General features: G+C 31.5%; 1 protein-coding gene across 1 annotated transcript in view; it reads left to right on the top strand.

The window, feature by feature from the left end:
- The window catches only part of LOC139514454 (GRIP and coiled-coil domain-containing protein 2-like), a 34508-nt gene extending 17791 nt beyond the window's left edge, over positions 1 to 16717 (top strand). The window contains exons 15-29 of the mRNA XM_071303737.1: positions 1175 to 1337; positions 2295 to 2395; positions 2754 to 2831; positions 3340 to 3519; positions 4226 to 4296; positions 5913 to 5966; positions 6322 to 6444; positions 7736 to 7838; positions 8367 to 8576; positions 9064 to 9099; positions 9571 to 9640; positions 11742 to 11827; positions 12660 to 12803; positions 13419 to 13527; positions 14301 to 16717. Of these exons, the coding sequence (XP_071159838.1) occupies positions 1175 to 1337; positions 2295 to 2395; positions 2754 to 2831; positions 3340 to 3519; positions 4226 to 4296; positions 5913 to 5966; positions 6322 to 6444; positions 7736 to 7838; positions 8367 to 8576; positions 9064 to 9099; positions 9571 to 9640; positions 11742 to 11827; positions 12660 to 12803; positions 13419 to 13527; positions 14301 to 14374 (1602 nt within the window). The 3' untranslated portion in view covers positions 14375 to 16717. The remainder of the gene's footprint in view (positions 1 to 1174; positions 1338 to 2294; positions 2396 to 2753; positions 2832 to 3339; positions 3520 to 4225; positions 4297 to 5912; positions 5967 to 6321; positions 6445 to 7735; positions 7839 to 8366; positions 8577 to 9063; positions 9100 to 9570; positions 9641 to 11741; positions 11828 to 12659; positions 12804 to 13418; positions 13528 to 14300) is intronic.
- The last annotated feature ends 508 nt before the right edge of the window (positions 16718 to 17225 follow it).

Genomic DNA, 17225 nt, shown 5'->3' with positions numbered 1-17225 from the left:
TGTGAGTCAACCCCTTAAGGAGTTATTGCCCTTTATAGTCAATTTTAACAACTTTTTCGTCATTTTTTGTTACTTGTACAAAAATCTTCTTCTCTGAAACTACTTGGCCAAATTTAAACTACATTGGCCACAATCATTATTGTGGTATATAGTTTAAAAGATGTGTTCGATGACCCACCTACCAAACAAAATGGCTGACATGGCTAAAATTATAACATAGTGGTAAAATGCAGTTTTTTCTTTATATCTTTGAAACTAAGACATTTAGGGCAAATTTTTCAAGATTTGAATGTCCATCAGAGTAAGATCTATCCCCTCACAAATTTTCAGATGAATCCTACAACCCGTTGTTGGGTGGCTGCCCTAAAATTGGTAATTTTAAGGAAATTTTGCAGTTTTTGGTTATTATCTTGAATACTATTACAGATAGAGATAAACTGCGAACAGCAATAATGTTCAGCAAAGTAAGATCTACAAATAAGTCAAACATGACCAAAATTGTCAGAGAACCCCTTAAGGAGTTATTGTCCTTTATAGTCAATATTGAACAACTTTTCGTCATTTTTGTAACTTGTACAAAAATCTTCTTTTCTTAAACTATGGGCCAAATTTAACCAAACTTGGCCACACTCATTACTAGGGTATCTATTTAAAAATAGTGTCTAGTGACCCTGCCTACCAACCAAGATGACCGACATCAGTAAATACAGTAACAGGTGAGCGACACAGGCTCTTGAGAGCCTCTAGTTATTTAAATTTTACTATCTCTTAATGGTGTTTTGTTGGTCATTATTAAAATACCATCTGAATAATCAAGTCTTTCCAGTACCTGAATATGCTGGTAACATTTAATATTCATTAAAATGATTTCATTCCTCTTTTTATAATGCAGTTAATGTTGGTGTTAATCATGGGTATGCTGCTGTTGATTTTATAGTAGATTAAAGGCACAAATGAATGAAATCCGACATGGTATAATTTATTTCAAAGGAGTGATGCTAACTTCGTATACAAGTAACTGGGTTTTACGATAAATGAGAGGGATAACAGCAATCACCGAAAATGCTTCAAAATACCAGCCCTCAACTACTCTGGGAAAAAACACTAGACATACAAAGAAAGTAAAACACCAACTATTGCCAAAAGAAAATTAATATTGTTTTTCACACTTTAGGAAAGTAAACAAAGTAGTATGATGGATTTGGAGATGGCTGACTATGAAAGGACTGTGCAGATATTGAACAGTCAACTTGCTGAACGTGACCAGTCCCTCACTGAGTTAAAAACAGAGGTCAAAAGATTAGAAGATAGAAATAAAGTGTTGAAAGAACAGATAGGTTTGTGTTTATGCTAATAATAGATATCTGTCTTTATTAATCAGTGTAACATATCTACCATTGCCAGAGTAATGAAATTTGAGAAAGGTACTGTAATATCTGCAATTACTGCAGGAAAGTACCACACAAACCTTTGGACATACAGCGATACGAATTGTGTTTTGTTGGTCATTATTGAAATACCATCTGAATAATCAAGTCTTTCCAGTACCTGAATATGCTGGTAACATTTAATATTCATTAAAATGATTTCATTCATCTTTTTATAATGCAGTTAATGTCGGTGTTAATCAAGGGTATGCTGCTGTTGATTTTATAGTAGATTAAAGGCACAAATGGATGAAATCGGACATGGTATCATTTTTTTTTTTAGTTATACATAAAAATACTCTGTTAAAAGTTAATAAAAAAAAATAACATTTTATGCTTTGCCATGAAAATAATATTTCACTCATACAATTGTCTTTCATAATACAAAATTAAATAGGAATTAATTATTTTCCTATCATTTAAGCTTGAAAACAAGTTTGTAACAATGATTTCATAAAATCAGTGGTGCATCAATTTTATAACTGTATTGTTTTTGGTATTTGCAGAGGCGGATTTAGAGGGGGGGCCCAGGGGGCCCGGGCCCCCCCTTTTTGGGAAAAAATTTGGTTGCTTATATAGGGAATCATTGAAGCATGACTGGAGCGGGTCCCCTCTTAGGTCAGTCAGTGGGCCCCCACTTATGAAAATTTCTGGATCCGCCACTGATTTGCACAAGAATACCACCTGACATCTGTGTCTGTGATTACAATATGATCTCATTGAAACCACCTTAAGCTTGGTAGTAGCTATTGCTGATTTAGTAATGGCTTGATTTCACTGATACATTTCAATGTGCTATAAAAGTCCTGTTCATAAATCATCTTTATGTGCTGACAATATTGTTGAAACTATTTTTTTCTTTTGCAGATTCTGTTGAAGAACAGAGAGTTCAGGCAGATGATAGAGCAAATAAAATGAAAACCATGCTTGTGAAAACCAAGAAGGAATTAAGTGATGCTAAAAAAATGGTACTTATATTTAATAAGATAGAATATAGTGATAGCTGCTTGGTAATTTGAATAAAATAATGAAGCATCTTTGGAACAAAATATAGTTTTTGTGTTGACAGATTTTTGTTGGAAGAAATGACTGAAAGGAAGTAAACTGACACACAGGTGCAGAACTTAAAGTCTGTTAGTCAATGGACCCTTTATTTTTAAAATACAATTTTAGAGTTTTAACCCCCAATTTCGCTGTCCACTGTACGTAGAAATTCATTATTTTTTTGCCTTTTCTTGTGAAAAGTCTCAGAAAATGCCAAATTACAAAAGATTTTGTAAATGTACAGTTTTGTGTATAGAATTTGATTTTGAGATGTTTTTTCAGGATGCTCATCAGAAGACAGCTGATGCACAGTTACGTGGACAATTAGAACACCTCACTCAACAAATAGAAGACTACAAGGTTAGAGCATATAACTTTTACATTTTTTTTTTCTAGGGGTTAAGCCCCTTTGAACTATTTGCTTCAATTTACTACTGCAACAGTTTGTCATCACAACTGCACGAAAACCACACAACAGAATTTCATGAAATCTTTTAGATTATAAGGATATACTATGTAGATGTGCATATTGACAGGAAATTATGATTCAATTTTTTTTCTTAGTTATTTTCTTAGTCCAGTGACAATGTGGGGGCATGGAGTATGTGAGCCTGCTTACTAAGGTTCTTTAATTATGATAAAAATGAAGGAATGTAATGTTTGGCTTGTCATTTGTCTTGCATCAGTAGGTCCTAATGAATAGTTTTTGAAAGTGTCTTGAACAAACTGGATCATAGCACTCTCCCAACACATTGAATAAGTTTTAATATCTTCTTTCTTAATGAATATCAGTATCAAACTTAAAAATTATGTTTCTAATAGATCTAAAACAAACAGGTTTTGTTAAGAATTTCTAATTTAACTACAGGTACAAATGTCAGAGACTGCAGGAGAGAAACAGAAAGCAATAGAAAGGTTCAAGTCTATATCAGAATCCAGTCAGAGGACTGTGAAAACCCTTGAGACTAGGATACAGTCACTACAGAATGATGTAGCACTGGCAAACAGTGAATTAAACACAGTACAAGCTGAATACGATGGTTATAAGGTAGATACAGTTGAGGCCATGTCTTAAATAAAAGATAGAAATTGTATCACACATAATTAAATGAAAATAGACTAGTGAAAACAAAGACGGCTAGTATGATGTTGCACAAGGAATAAAATTTACATAAGAGTGAAATTTTGCTCATTATCTATTCCCTAGTTTCACTTCCAATTTAATAATCCAATTAATGGAAAGGAAAGAGTATAATGTATTAATTAAAAACATGAAAAATCTATACATGCTCTTTTGGGAAAAGCAAAGCTTTTATAGCTGCTCTTCATCTCAAAGTCAGTGTGGTCTTTTACATGTAGCAAACACTTACACCTCACTGTACGTGCAGGACATTGCTGTTCTACATCTCAAAGTCAGTGTGGTCTTTTACATGTAGCAAACACTTACACCTCACTGTACGTGCAGGACATTGCTGCTCTTCATCTCAAAGTCAGTGTGGTCTTTTACATGTAGCAAACACTTACACCTCACTGTATGTGCAGGACATTGCTGTTCTACATCTTAAAGTCATTGTAAATTACACATGGCAAGCACTCACACATCACTGCATATGTAAGACACGGTTTTTCATTGGACAGAATTTTGCAATTAATTAGTTATGAGAATATTAGAGAATCATAAAACTTCTCTTCGAAGTGAGTTAAGAAAAGTATCATTTTGTATTTTCTTATAATTTTCTTATTTTTTGTTATAGGTCAGAGTTCACAGTGTATTGAATAAACAAAAGAGAACAGAAACTGTATCAGAAATGGACAAACTGGAAAAGTAATCTTAATTCTCAAATACTATAATCTTATTTGAAATATATATATTTACTAAAAAGTCAACAACATAAACAATATCAAAACAAAAAATCTTGAAGTAAACCTTTATCTTAAACACTGTGTATCATTGGTACAGCAGATATAGATACTAACCAAGTGGGCGTAATCAATTTTGACCTGACACAGTAACGAAAATCTTTATTTTTTATGCCCCACCTACGATAGTAGAGGGGCATTATGTGTTCTGGTCTGTGCGTCCGTTCGTCCCATTTCATGTTAAAGATTTTGGTCAAGGTAGTTTTTGATGAAGTTGAAGTCCAATCAACTTCAAACTTAGTTCACATGTTCCCTATGATATGATCTGTCTAATTTTAATGCCAAATTAAATTTTTGACCCAAATTTCATGGTCCACTGAACATAGAAAATGCGAGTGCAAGTTTCAGGTTAAAGTTTTTGGTCTGAGTAGTTTTTGATGAAGTTGAAGTCCAATCAACTTGAAACTTATTACACATGTTCCCTATGATATGATCTTTCTAAATTTAAATGCCAAATTAGATTTTTACCCCAATTTCACGGTCCACTGAACATAAAAAATGGTAGTGCAACTAGGGCATCTGTGTACTGTGGACACATGCTTGTTTAACTTAATATCAATTTGTACTTCAATCTTAACATATTTGTTGTTTTAAGACATTATTTGGTAGTAGATTTATGATTAGAGAAGTCTCATTATTTCCCCAAAACAAGATCGCTTACTAAAATAAAGTGCAAATACTTTTCAAAGAAGTTGGTGTTCGTCTCATCCAATATGATTATATATTCAGTGCAACTCTTTTTCTGATAGAAGGCCACTATGTGTGCATAATAAGTATAGCTGTTTCAATAATTGGCATTGAAATCTTTCATACATATGTTATATTTCGATATTTCCTTCTGAAAAGAAGCGTTGTGTACAGTGCATAGCTGACTACATAAATCCTTCTGTACGGTGCATAGTTAAGTGAATGTACACCGTACACAAAAACTTTATTTTCACACTTGTTTATTACCCATAATGTTTCATGCAATGGGTTATCTGAGGTAGGTTTATGATAATTTACTTTTTCTTTTGCCCTGTATTAGCTTTCAACTGTATCGAAATTGAAAGTTGGTGTTAACATTCACAACTATTTGCGTATGAAAAAGGTTATTATTCTTATTAGAATATAAAAGTTGTCTTATAAATAGGAAAAAATCAATTTGGAAGCAGGAATTTCAGATGTTGAGAAATATACATTGAATGTACATAAAAACAAGAATGTGTCCAAAGTACACGGATGCCCCACTCACACTATCCTTTTCCATGTTCCATGGACTGTGAAATTGGGTAATAATCAAATTTGGCATTAAAATAAAGATTTTCTTACCGTGTCGGGTAAAAATCGACCACAGCTCTCTTGGTTTGTATCTATATCTGCTGTACTGATGATACACTGTGTTAAAGTTTGAGTACATTCAACATAGAAAAAGATTTTCTTATACACTATCATTACCAAGTCTTAAGTTGTGTCTCACAAATGTACATATTCTCCTTTTACTTTCAACATTGATTTATTTATATTGTTTACTGTTTACAGAGAAAGATTAGAAAAGGCTGTTGATCAACTGAAGACTAAACTACAGACTATAAGGTATGCTATGTCAATAGGCTATATTTCAGAGATTTCTGTTTTAATTCTTGTACTTCAAAAGCCTATTATGTGTAAAGATAGTGTTATCTTATTGTTTTTTGTTTAAAAAAAATTTGAAACCAGTTTGTTATCCTTACAATTACATCCAATACATTTTTGTTTAACACTGTGAGTGTCAGAACATTTTTTAGGATCATTGATAAAGTTTTGGAGATATCACTATTTTTTAATAATTTTTTAACTTTTTTCTTTAATGCTTTAATATATATTGTGAAAAATCACTTACTATAAATATATAACTATTGCTTGGAATTACTGCATTGTTATAAAATCAAATATTTGGAATGTTTTTCAGTGAAAATCTTACCTCTTCTCAACAAGAAAATGAACTACTACAAGATGAACACAACAGATTACTAGCAAGACATAATAAATTGTTACAAGAATCACAGGAGAAAGAAACTGCTCTAAGGAAGAGGTAATTATACAGCTATTACTGCTCAAGATAACTTTACATTGGATTTTATATGAAAATACATGCATAGCTTTTTATTATTTTATTCTTTTCCTTTAAATAAATTAACCCCTTCAACACTATACAAGGCATATGCTGTGATGACGTACATCGTCCACCACTGCTTTTTGTGGCATATGCCATGATAACAATGGATTTTTCATCAGGACTCTTTAAACCATTCGGTTTTCATTCTGGTCTTCTCTAATTTTTCCTCGTATGAATCAAGGAAATACAAGGTCTCATTTGCGCTTGAAATCCCGGCAATTTTTATAGTAAAATCATGCAGTAGAAGGAAAATAGAAAGAAAATATAAACAAATATTTTGACAAATGCAAATGTGAGTTCGTGGTCTAGTGGTTAAGACCGATGGCTACAGTGCTGATGGTCCCGAGTTCGATTCTCACTCGGGGTGCTAAAAATATCAGTACATCAGAAGGGTAATTTTCACCCTCTCACACACATCTCTGGTACCCAGACCGGAGTTTAAACTAGAATGGGTACTTTGGGGGCCTCGGTTGGTCAAAGTTGTCCCCTACTTTGACCTGGAGATCAATCTTTTGATATCTCTCTGGTTTGTCTGTTTCCACCGAGTGGCCCGGTGGTTCTCTCCGAGTACTTCGGCTTCCTCCACCATAATAACAGACTTCCTGGTGTCCTACACGCTCCCTTGGGCGGTGTTGGGTGGGGATTGTTCTGGTGGTGGGATAATATTGTAAAGGACACATCTCCATTAATCCTTAGGGAGTGTACACGGATCCGCTGTACCCTTGCAGTCAATCAAGGGGTGCGTCTTAATTGGCGGAATCTCAGTACATACATACAATGGCTGAAATTGGAAACGAAGCTGTAAATATGGAAATATTTCAGCATTTCTATTGGGAAACTGACAAGGATTAGTTAAAAGGTTTCTTGTTATCTAAATGTGTTTATTACATTTAATTCGTGTGGGAAATATGATTTGATCTATCATGACGAGACGTAGAAAAAGGGGGGAAAAGGGGGGAAAACAGATGTTGACTGAAAATTTTGAGGACAGAGCCAATTATTTGTGCCACGATTATGTAATATGTTGTGTATAGTGCAATAAGCTACGGAATCGAGCAACTTGTGTCTTCTATATTAAATGGCAGATAAAACAACAAAATAAGACTAAAAGTAGTTTTTATTCAAAATCAAACAGGTAACCTTAGGGTAACCTTAGTTTCCAAATCTGTCTTTGTTTATATTATATTTCCCTCATTATTTTGTGCAGATTAGAAGATTTGAATAATGAGAAGTCAGCAGTAAATAGAGAACAGCAGCACGCCATGCAACAGTTACATTTACAGAATCAGAATCTTACTTTGTCATTTAAGGTAAGGTACATCTGGTAATCTTTCTATTACTTTTTGTTTTAATCTATTTAGTGGTTTTTGACAAGAATATTTCAGCCAGTCAAAAAAAAATTATTTCCGGCAGGTTTAAACCATCAAGCACATGATATTTCAGAGTGAGATAAAAAGTTGACCAGAATTAAAATTATGTTTTGGGATAGTAATAGCATGATTTTCTGTTGTTACCTTGTGAGTTAGCATGTTTGAAATATTGCTCAGTATGTCAGTCTTGTAAACAGCAGGGGGCATTACACTTAGCTCATCACCATGATATCCTCATGAATAGGAATTTCACATTTGCAGATAAATTTTAAACAGTCTTCATCAATCAGTCAGTAAAAAGAAGTTATTTTTTTTAAAACTAGAATTACATTTGTACCATTAAAATTTATCAAACAAATAAAAAATTGCATTATGATCTTTCAATACTTTATCTATTTTTGTAAGCAAAATTCTAGAAAATGAATATCCATAGTAATGAAGCCATATAATTTTCTTTGATAATGTCAGGAACAAATTAAAGCTCTCAAAGAAGATCACCATAAAACCACTGAAATGTTACAACAACAGTTGGAGAGAGTGGAACATGAAAACTTCCGTCTACAGCGAGATCTACAGCAGCAGATGCAACATGTTACTAGGGTTACCACTGAAAGCCCTGTACTGTCATCTCCAGTGGAATACACTGATATCAGACATGTGGAAAGACAGGAAGGGGAGGTAATTCACAATTGTAATAATATTACATTGAAAGTATTTCCTGCCATTTTTATTTTGTGTAACATATCGATATAAAAACATAAATAGCTTTATAGCTTTTTGTTCGGTGTGAGCCAAGGCTCCGTGTTGAAGGCCGTACATTGACCTATAATGGTTTACTTTTATAAATTGTTATTTGGATGGAGAGTTGTCTCATTGGCACTCACACCACATCTTCCTATATCTATATAAAGAAATCAAAAGTAAAAGAAATCAAGAAAAAAATGTTTTCAAAATGTGAAATGAATATAGCACAAAGATGATATGAGAAAATTCAGCATTTTCCATAGTATAATCGATAATCAAAGTATGTATGCAACTGTTACACCATTTATCATAACATTTTATATATATTGTAGCCATCAGATGAATAAATAAAAAAAAAAAATATTTATTTAAGGTATCAAACAAGCATTGTGTGACTTACGTTAACCCTTTTCTGTTGTAGGGTTCAGAAATAGTTGAACCAGAACCATGCCAGAAGGTAATGTATTTACCAATGGTCTAATGTGTTTACACCTGATAGCAGAAATATTTAAAAAAAAAAAACTTCAGACAATTTTCTGTATTATGATTTAACTTTTAGGCAAAGAGTTTTGATAAATTAGATTTAGAAATATAATTGTCATATGTTTGTAATTAAAAGAACTTTCACAAGTTGATGCTGATATTTATTATACATGCATGCAATTTTCACCCCATTACATTAAACATGTAGCAAAATGATACACAATATTTCATGAGTTAAAAAATACCAATTATAATTACAAAACCAAAAACAACCATTTGATGGTCAAAAGTTGAACCTATATTGTAATTCCAAAATGGTTTATAAATATTGTCAACTTGAAAACTTATAGTTTCCAAAAAATAGTTGAAGGATACATTTTGATAAGGTTATATGATTTAGAATTCCAATCATTTCATAAAATTATGACATTGCCTATATTTTCAGACAACTTCTGTTCATGTGTCATCACCATTACCTTTGGACCAACTACTAACTTCAGCATCAGATGAATTAGGTAAACATATATTGTACAACTACTTTTCATAAATTGATTATACCTGTTAACATTTGTCCTCTTGGTATATGCAGAATTCTATAGTAACTATTTAAAAATAAAAAAATGCAGTTTGCCAAATATATTACCGGTAATGTAAATTAGAAGTTAAAATATTTATCTACAAGATGATATGGTAGATTTGTTCCTTTAAACCAATATTTTTTATATTTTATGAACTGGTAAACCTATGCTGTCTTTATTTTTAATTAAAGATGAACAGAAAGCATTGAAACTGTCTTAATGGTGAATGCAAACATACTCTTTTAACTCTTTTAGGTCATTTTTTAGTAGCAATAAACAAAAAAACTATGTTAATTGGACATGCTTTGATACTATATATGCCCTTGAATTTTTACTAGATAACATTTTTGTTCGCTTTGGGGATTCCGTATATTGTCAGATTATCAGAATTCCAATGGGGACTAACTGTGCACCACTTATTGCGGACCTGTTTTTGTATTGTTATGAGTTACAATTTATGACAAAAATAAGCAAAGACCCATCGAAACAACATCTGATAAACAAATTTAATAATACTTTTAGATATTTGGATGATATTTTGGCTCTCAATAATGACGACTTCAGTATGTATATTAATGAAATTTATCCTGTTGAACTTACTTTAAATAAAGCTAATGCTAACAATGACCACTGCCCTTTTCTCGATCTTGATATCTATATCACTAATGGAAAGCTGAATACTAAAATTTATGATAAAAGGGATGATTTTTCATTTCCTATCTTTAATTATCTGTTTTTAGATGGTGACGTTCCCTTGTCACCATCTTACGGTGTATATATATCTCAACTTGTACGATTCGCTCGTGTATGTAACAATGTTTTAGATTTTAACGAGACAAATTTGTGTATTACTGAAAAATTATTACACCAGGGTTTTCGATATCACAAACTAGTCAAAACATTTACTAAATTTTATCATCGGTATAAAGACATCATTCGTAAATATAACTCAACATGCAGACTTCTAATACGTTCAGGTATTTCACATCCAATTTTTTATGGAAATATTCTTTATAAGGCACAAAGGTGTCAGTATTCACCTCAGAAACTTACAAAACCTTTGAATAGACTTATTAAGAAGGGATATAATTACGATACTGTTGTCAGGTCTTTAAAGATTGCATATTTTGGCGTTAATATTGAGTCACTGATAAGGTCTTTGCATCGGAACTAAACACATTTATTCTAAAAAACAGTTGTTGGCATGACACGGGTTATGTTCTTTTCATATATGTTATGATGGTATGATACTAAACCCCTAACTGGAAATATTGTGCCTTATCTTCATATGATGAAATCATAATCTTTCAGTCAGTTTAATTGAAATCTGGAGCTGGCATGTCAGTTAACTGCTAGTAGTCTGTTGTTATTTATGTATTATTGTCATTTTGTTTATTTTCTTTGGTTACATCTTCTGACATCAGACTCGGACTTCTCTTGAACTGAATTTTAATGTGTGTATTGTTATGTGTTTATTTTTCTAGATTGGTTAGAGGTATAGGGGGAGGGTTGAGATCTCACAAACATGTTTAACCCCGCCGCATTTTTGCGCCTGTCCCAAGTCAGGAGCCTTTGGCCTTTGCTAGTCTTGTATTATTTTAATTTTAGTTTCTTGTGTACAATTTGGAAATTAGTATGGCGTTCATTAACACTGGACTAGTATATATTTGTTTAGGGGCCAGCTGAAGGACGCCTCCGGGTGCGGGAATTTCTCGCTACAGTGAAGACCTGTTGGTGACCCTCTGCTGTTGTTTTTTATTTGGTCGGGTTGTTGTCTCTTTGACACATTCCCCATTTCCATTCTCAATTTTATACTATCTCATGGCTCTGTCGAGTGATTTGGAAGAGCAATTGAATGGAAAAATAACGAGATAGAAAGAATTTGTAAATGTTATGTGCTGAGATAGTTTGCTCTTATTTATTAACTCATTTATCCTTATGACCTATAAATTAAGTAAACATCATGCATTGTGGTCAGTTATAACTAGGATTATTCAGCATTAAAGGTTACAGATTTTACATGTTATTTCTATTTTAGGTATGAAAATGGGACCATTACAAAAAGAAGATACACTGAAAGAAAATTTGTCTACAGCTGAAAAGAAGATAGAACATTTAACTGAGGTATTATTATTATATATTAACTTTCAATATTGACAACATTAAAAAAATTGTTCCCTATTGCTAATTTTCCAATTTAGAACAGTTTATTTTAGTTGCAGTAATTGTGTTTTATTTTGTTGAAATATAAATCCTGTCTTGTTTTTTTTTCTTTTGTTTCTCAATTATTCATCCAAGCCTTTTATAGTTTGCTATACACTAATTAGTTTTAATTGTTCTTGAAGGTCATGTATTACCCTGTAGTGGTTGACAACCTTGTCCTTTGGTGGATAGTTGTCTGATGTTCTTGAAGGTCATGTATTACCCTGTAGTGGTTGACAACCTTGTCCTTTGGTGGATAGTTGTCTGATGTTCTTGAAGGTCATGTATTACCCTGTAGTGGTTGACAACCTTGTCCTTTGGTGGATAGTTGTCTGATGTTCTTGAAGGTCATGTATTACCCTGTAGTGGTTGACAACCTTGTCCTTTGGTGGATAGTTGTCTGTTTTACATATATCCTTATATATTTATATCATAGCAGGAAAAAATAGAAGAGGTTAACAATAAGACACTTTACATTATTGTAGTATTAAACCAATTTTTAAGACGTTTCAGCCATTCGCTGACATTTTTACTATAACAATCAAAGATGTTATGTCTGCCATGTAGTTGTGAAGAAAAATAAAGAAACTGAAGAAGGTCAATGGCCGAAACGTCTTAAAAATTGGTTTAATACTACAATAATGTTAAGTATGTTCCCTATTGGAATTTTTCAAACAAGAATAAGAAGCTTAACAAATAAGCTTATCATTCTATCTGTAAAAGCAAATAAAACAGTATTTTCATTCTTTTTTAGTTGCTGAATGATGGTGAGGCTACAATAATGAGATTAACAGAACAGGCTAAAATCTTGAAGGAAGAAATAAGAAGAATGGAAAGAAATCAAAGGAGAGAAGAAGAAACTTCAAACATGGAATATCTTAAAAATATTTTGCTCAAAGTAAGTATTTTAAATCATTTATAATGCAAGGCAAAGTTTAAAAAAAAAAGTTCTTGAATGTATTTATATAATAGACAACAAATACAAATGTTGAGAAAAACTCAATCTTGCATTTTATGATGGATGGGCTAAATATAAATTTCCTATTGCATAAAGCAACTGTGTAGTAATATAGGGTTATTGCATGAATATTGGGGAATATTGTCCCGTGTAGAATTTTATATTGCATGAGCTTGCGAGTGCAATATATGTTCTACTAGGGACAATATTCCCTAATATTCATGCAATAACCCTTTAATTGTATAGCAATATAATATTTGAAAGTAAAAAATGGTTTAAACTAAAATTTTGTCATTGATCACGTCATGAATTTTGAAGATTTATTGCACTAGTGCAATATTAGAATTTATTACATGCTAACTTTTGGTTACTTTCTGTGGGAAATATTATATTGCTATGCAATAATATAAAATGTTGAACAATTTTCTTTCATTTTATGTATTTTAGACTTTTCATCAACGTTGCTATGGATTCTTATAATTTAAAATTGCAAGATAAATTGAATTATAAAGTTAAATTCAACATTGATATTATATTGTTTGTTTTTGCTTCCAGTATATAAGTCTAAAGGTTGGAGAGGAAAGACTGCAGCTTGTACCAGTACTAACTACAATGTTAAAATTAAGTCCTGAGGAGAAAGCCCAGTTAGATGCTGCTGCACAAGGTATTATAAGTTCAGTGTTTTGAGATATTTTGGTATACTAATACTTCAAGACATATGCAATAAAGATCATTTAGGGGCAATAATAATAATGTTTTATTTTAGTCAGTTTTCAAATTTGATATAAAATAAAAAAGATGTGGTATGATTGCAAATGAGACAACTCTCTGAATTAGATCAAATGACACAGAAATTAACAGCTATAGGTCACTGTACGGTCTTCAACAAGGAGCAAAGCCCATACCGCCTAATCAGCTATAAAAAGAAATCAAAAATGTAAAACAATTCTAACGAGAAAACTAAAGGCCTAATTAATGTACAAAAAAAATGAATGAAAAATAAATATGTAACACAGCAACAAACAACAACCACTGAATGACAGGCTCCTGACTTTTTTAGATGGTTTATAAAAACTATGTGGAAGATAATGGTAATTTGCCACTCGTTAAAGCAGCAGTTTTATTCCTTACTCAACATTTACACAACCAGAAGTTTAGCTGTGTTACACATTTAATGTCAAAGATAAAAGTTTAGTTTATAAAATTTCATAGTTCAAAAACTTTTTATGCCCCTGCAACTAAAAGTTTAGGGGCATATTGTTTTACCCCTGTTTGTCTGTCCTTCTGTCCAGACACAATAATATCTCAAAGAAAGTCCTACATTGACTGTTATAACACAGTTACTTCAGAATGGAGTGCAGGGGCATCACTTTGTCTAGTTTATTATGATTCTGGGATTCCTTTTTTCTTTCACATCATCTGTGTATTATTTTCTAGGTGAGGAAGTGCAAGCTGAAGGTCAAGGTGCAGGATGGGGATCATATCTACATAGATGGTCAGGACTGGTGTAGTCCATGATATTACATGAAGACATTAAAACAAGATTCATATCCTAACCATACATGCAGTGGGTTCAGACAGCAGTTCTTATATATTATCTCTAGACATTCCAATTAAGATAGACCAGTTATTATTGCTAGTCAAGCCCTGGTATTGTGCAATTCACATTTATATAGAAATCATGTGGGATAATAAATATTTCAGTCATCATAGTTTATCATTTATCATGAAATGCTTTTTATTATATTGAATTTTGAAATTACTCTATAGATTCCAAACAAATTAGTGTATTTAATATCATATATGAACACAATCTAGTTTGTTTTCTCATTAATATTCCAGGAAATTTTAAACAGAAAAGGCATATTTTAGCAATTAAAAAATCACTTGCATCAATTTCATGCATGGCAAGCAGGTTTTTACTATCAGTTTTAAGTAGACTTCAAATATTTTGTTTAAAGAAGATCCCATTGTTAATTCATTTAAAAAATTAATATGCATAGTTAAAGAAAAAGGCAGAGAGTTTCAAATCTTAGACTTTTATAGAAAATAAACTGACATTAAATTTTAGTGCTATTTTGGCATCTAATGGTACCTTCTTCATAGAATCCTTGTTTAGTTTAGTAGATAGATATGTAGTACCTACAATCTGTTTTGTATATTTATTTTGTTGGGGAAATTATTAGGTCAGCTATTTATAGGTGTTAACTCTTTAAATATCAATTGGAGCCTTTACGTTATTTTAAAATCCATCACTGGAACACAAGACACTCCTCAAGTTTAAATTAGATTTTCCGTCATAACTTATGGTTATAAGTAGCTGTTTTTTGTTGACAAATAATAGTTAAAATACATTTTTGGATAATATAACTGCAGAACTACCCATAATTCATTACATTGGAAATGTCATTCTGATTTACCGATGTTTACATTCAATTTGTTTTAGTTGATCTTTTGAATTTTTTTAAAAACATTTGGAGTTAACTAGAAAAGTATTAAATGATAAAATATCTTAGAAAGTTGTACCAAAATGGTTTTAATCAACTTTTGAATATTTATTTAGTGGACACGTTTACCTTTTGTTTTTTATGTGTACATTGAGATTATATTAGTGATATATACATCATATTTTTGAGAATAAAACATACCATATTACAATCATCACAATTCATTTTATTAAGGTTTCATTCAAACAAAAAATTGTTTCTTATTTCTTAATGATCTCCTATTTACCTAGTATTTGATATAAATGTCAAGTGAAGCAACATCATTTGTACAGAAGTTGTAATTCAAAGCTGAAATAAAGTTAGTTTAGAAGTGCATAGTTTTGCATGATAAATTTTACATATTTTTCTACTTTATATCTGCTCATTCTTTGTATACACATGCAAATACTTTTCCGTCATTGCGGGATAATATTATTTACATAGCTATCAAAGATGGTACTACAATTTTTTCAGTGCATTGCAATTTAAAAATAAGTTGACATTGCATGAAGTAGACCATCACTTGGGGCCTTCACTTGGATCTACACCTAACCAACCATATATGGTTCAATCCTGCTTATTTGACATAGTATCTAGATTTTCTTATTATTAAAAAAAATGTTTGCGTTTAAAATGACAAAAAGATCATAATTTTTATTGATTCATTATGTGCCTTTTAATTCTAGTGATACTGATACACCTTGGTAAAAAACACAAAAAACACATATATGAGATCTTTTAACTACATGTTTTTGTCTTTTAACAAACACAAGATTATTAGAAAGTTTACCAATTCTTTGTTATAATGGTCAGAAGTAAACAAGTTGGAATTGAACAATCACAGTTGTCACATGGTGATAGTTAACAAATACAAAGCTATGTAAACAAAGCCCATGTTTTATGTTATGATTGAGTTTTAGTTGATGTGTTACTTAAATAACAGGCAGTTTATTAGTAAATTAACCCTTTGTGTCTATGTAGTTGGACAGAAAGCAATGTGTTTAATGTTGTGTCTTAACTATACAAATATATATATTTAAAAAATATTTCACATACAAAAAACAAAGATATTTATGTCAAATGAAATTTTAATTTTAATACAATTATTATTCTTCCACATAACTTGACTTAACATTGGTTAAAATAATGTGGTTTTTTTTCAGTTATAAAAGTGCTCATTCAGTTATATAAGCATTATTTTTAGATTTTGTTAAATCAGGTTATGTGAAGGAAGCAATGTTTTCCCATAAGAGTGCATTTTAACATGGCTATTGTACTAGCCAAGTCTTTCAAATAATTTATTTTTTGATTCTGCATTTCATAGATGTTATTTGTTTTCTTACACACAATAAAAAATAAAAATACAAATTGTTTGATTAATATGATTTAAAAATGTTATTAGGCCACACCAATTTAATTTCTTGTTCTACAGATTTTTGGACTATATCAGAGCACTCCCACTTGGGATAAATTGGTTTCATGCTGAAGCAAATATTATCACAGATATTTACACAGTGTGGTGGGGTGCTTATAGCTTTAAAATCTTTATATACAGGTTAGACTGATTTTAAAAACAAATGATGGTATCTAATTTATAATATTTACAAAAAAACGGTGCATGAAATGGACATGATTTCATTTCCGGATGCAGGAAGCGGGAATAAAAAAAGAAATAAAAAACTTTGTTTTGAAAAAAAAAAGGTGCGGGCGGGTCCGTCGAACAAGAAATTAAATTGGTGTGGCCTTATGTTATATTGCTATTTATAGGTTGCACTTTGTCAATACAGCTGATTCTCAAACCATGCATCTTTTGGGAGATATATAATATTATAGATAATTAATTCTGTTTATGTACTTGTTCCCAGGTATGATTTCT

This window comes from Mytilus edulis, chromosome 3 (genome assembly GCF_963676685.1).
Source record: "Mytilus edulis chromosome 3, xbMytEdul2.2, whole genome shotgun sequence".
In the NCBI taxonomy this organism is placed as follows: Eukaryota; Metazoa; Mollusca; class Bivalvia; order Mytilida; family Mytilidae; genus Mytilus; species Mytilus edulis.
This window is presented reverse-complemented; position numbering and strand designations above follow the sequence as displayed.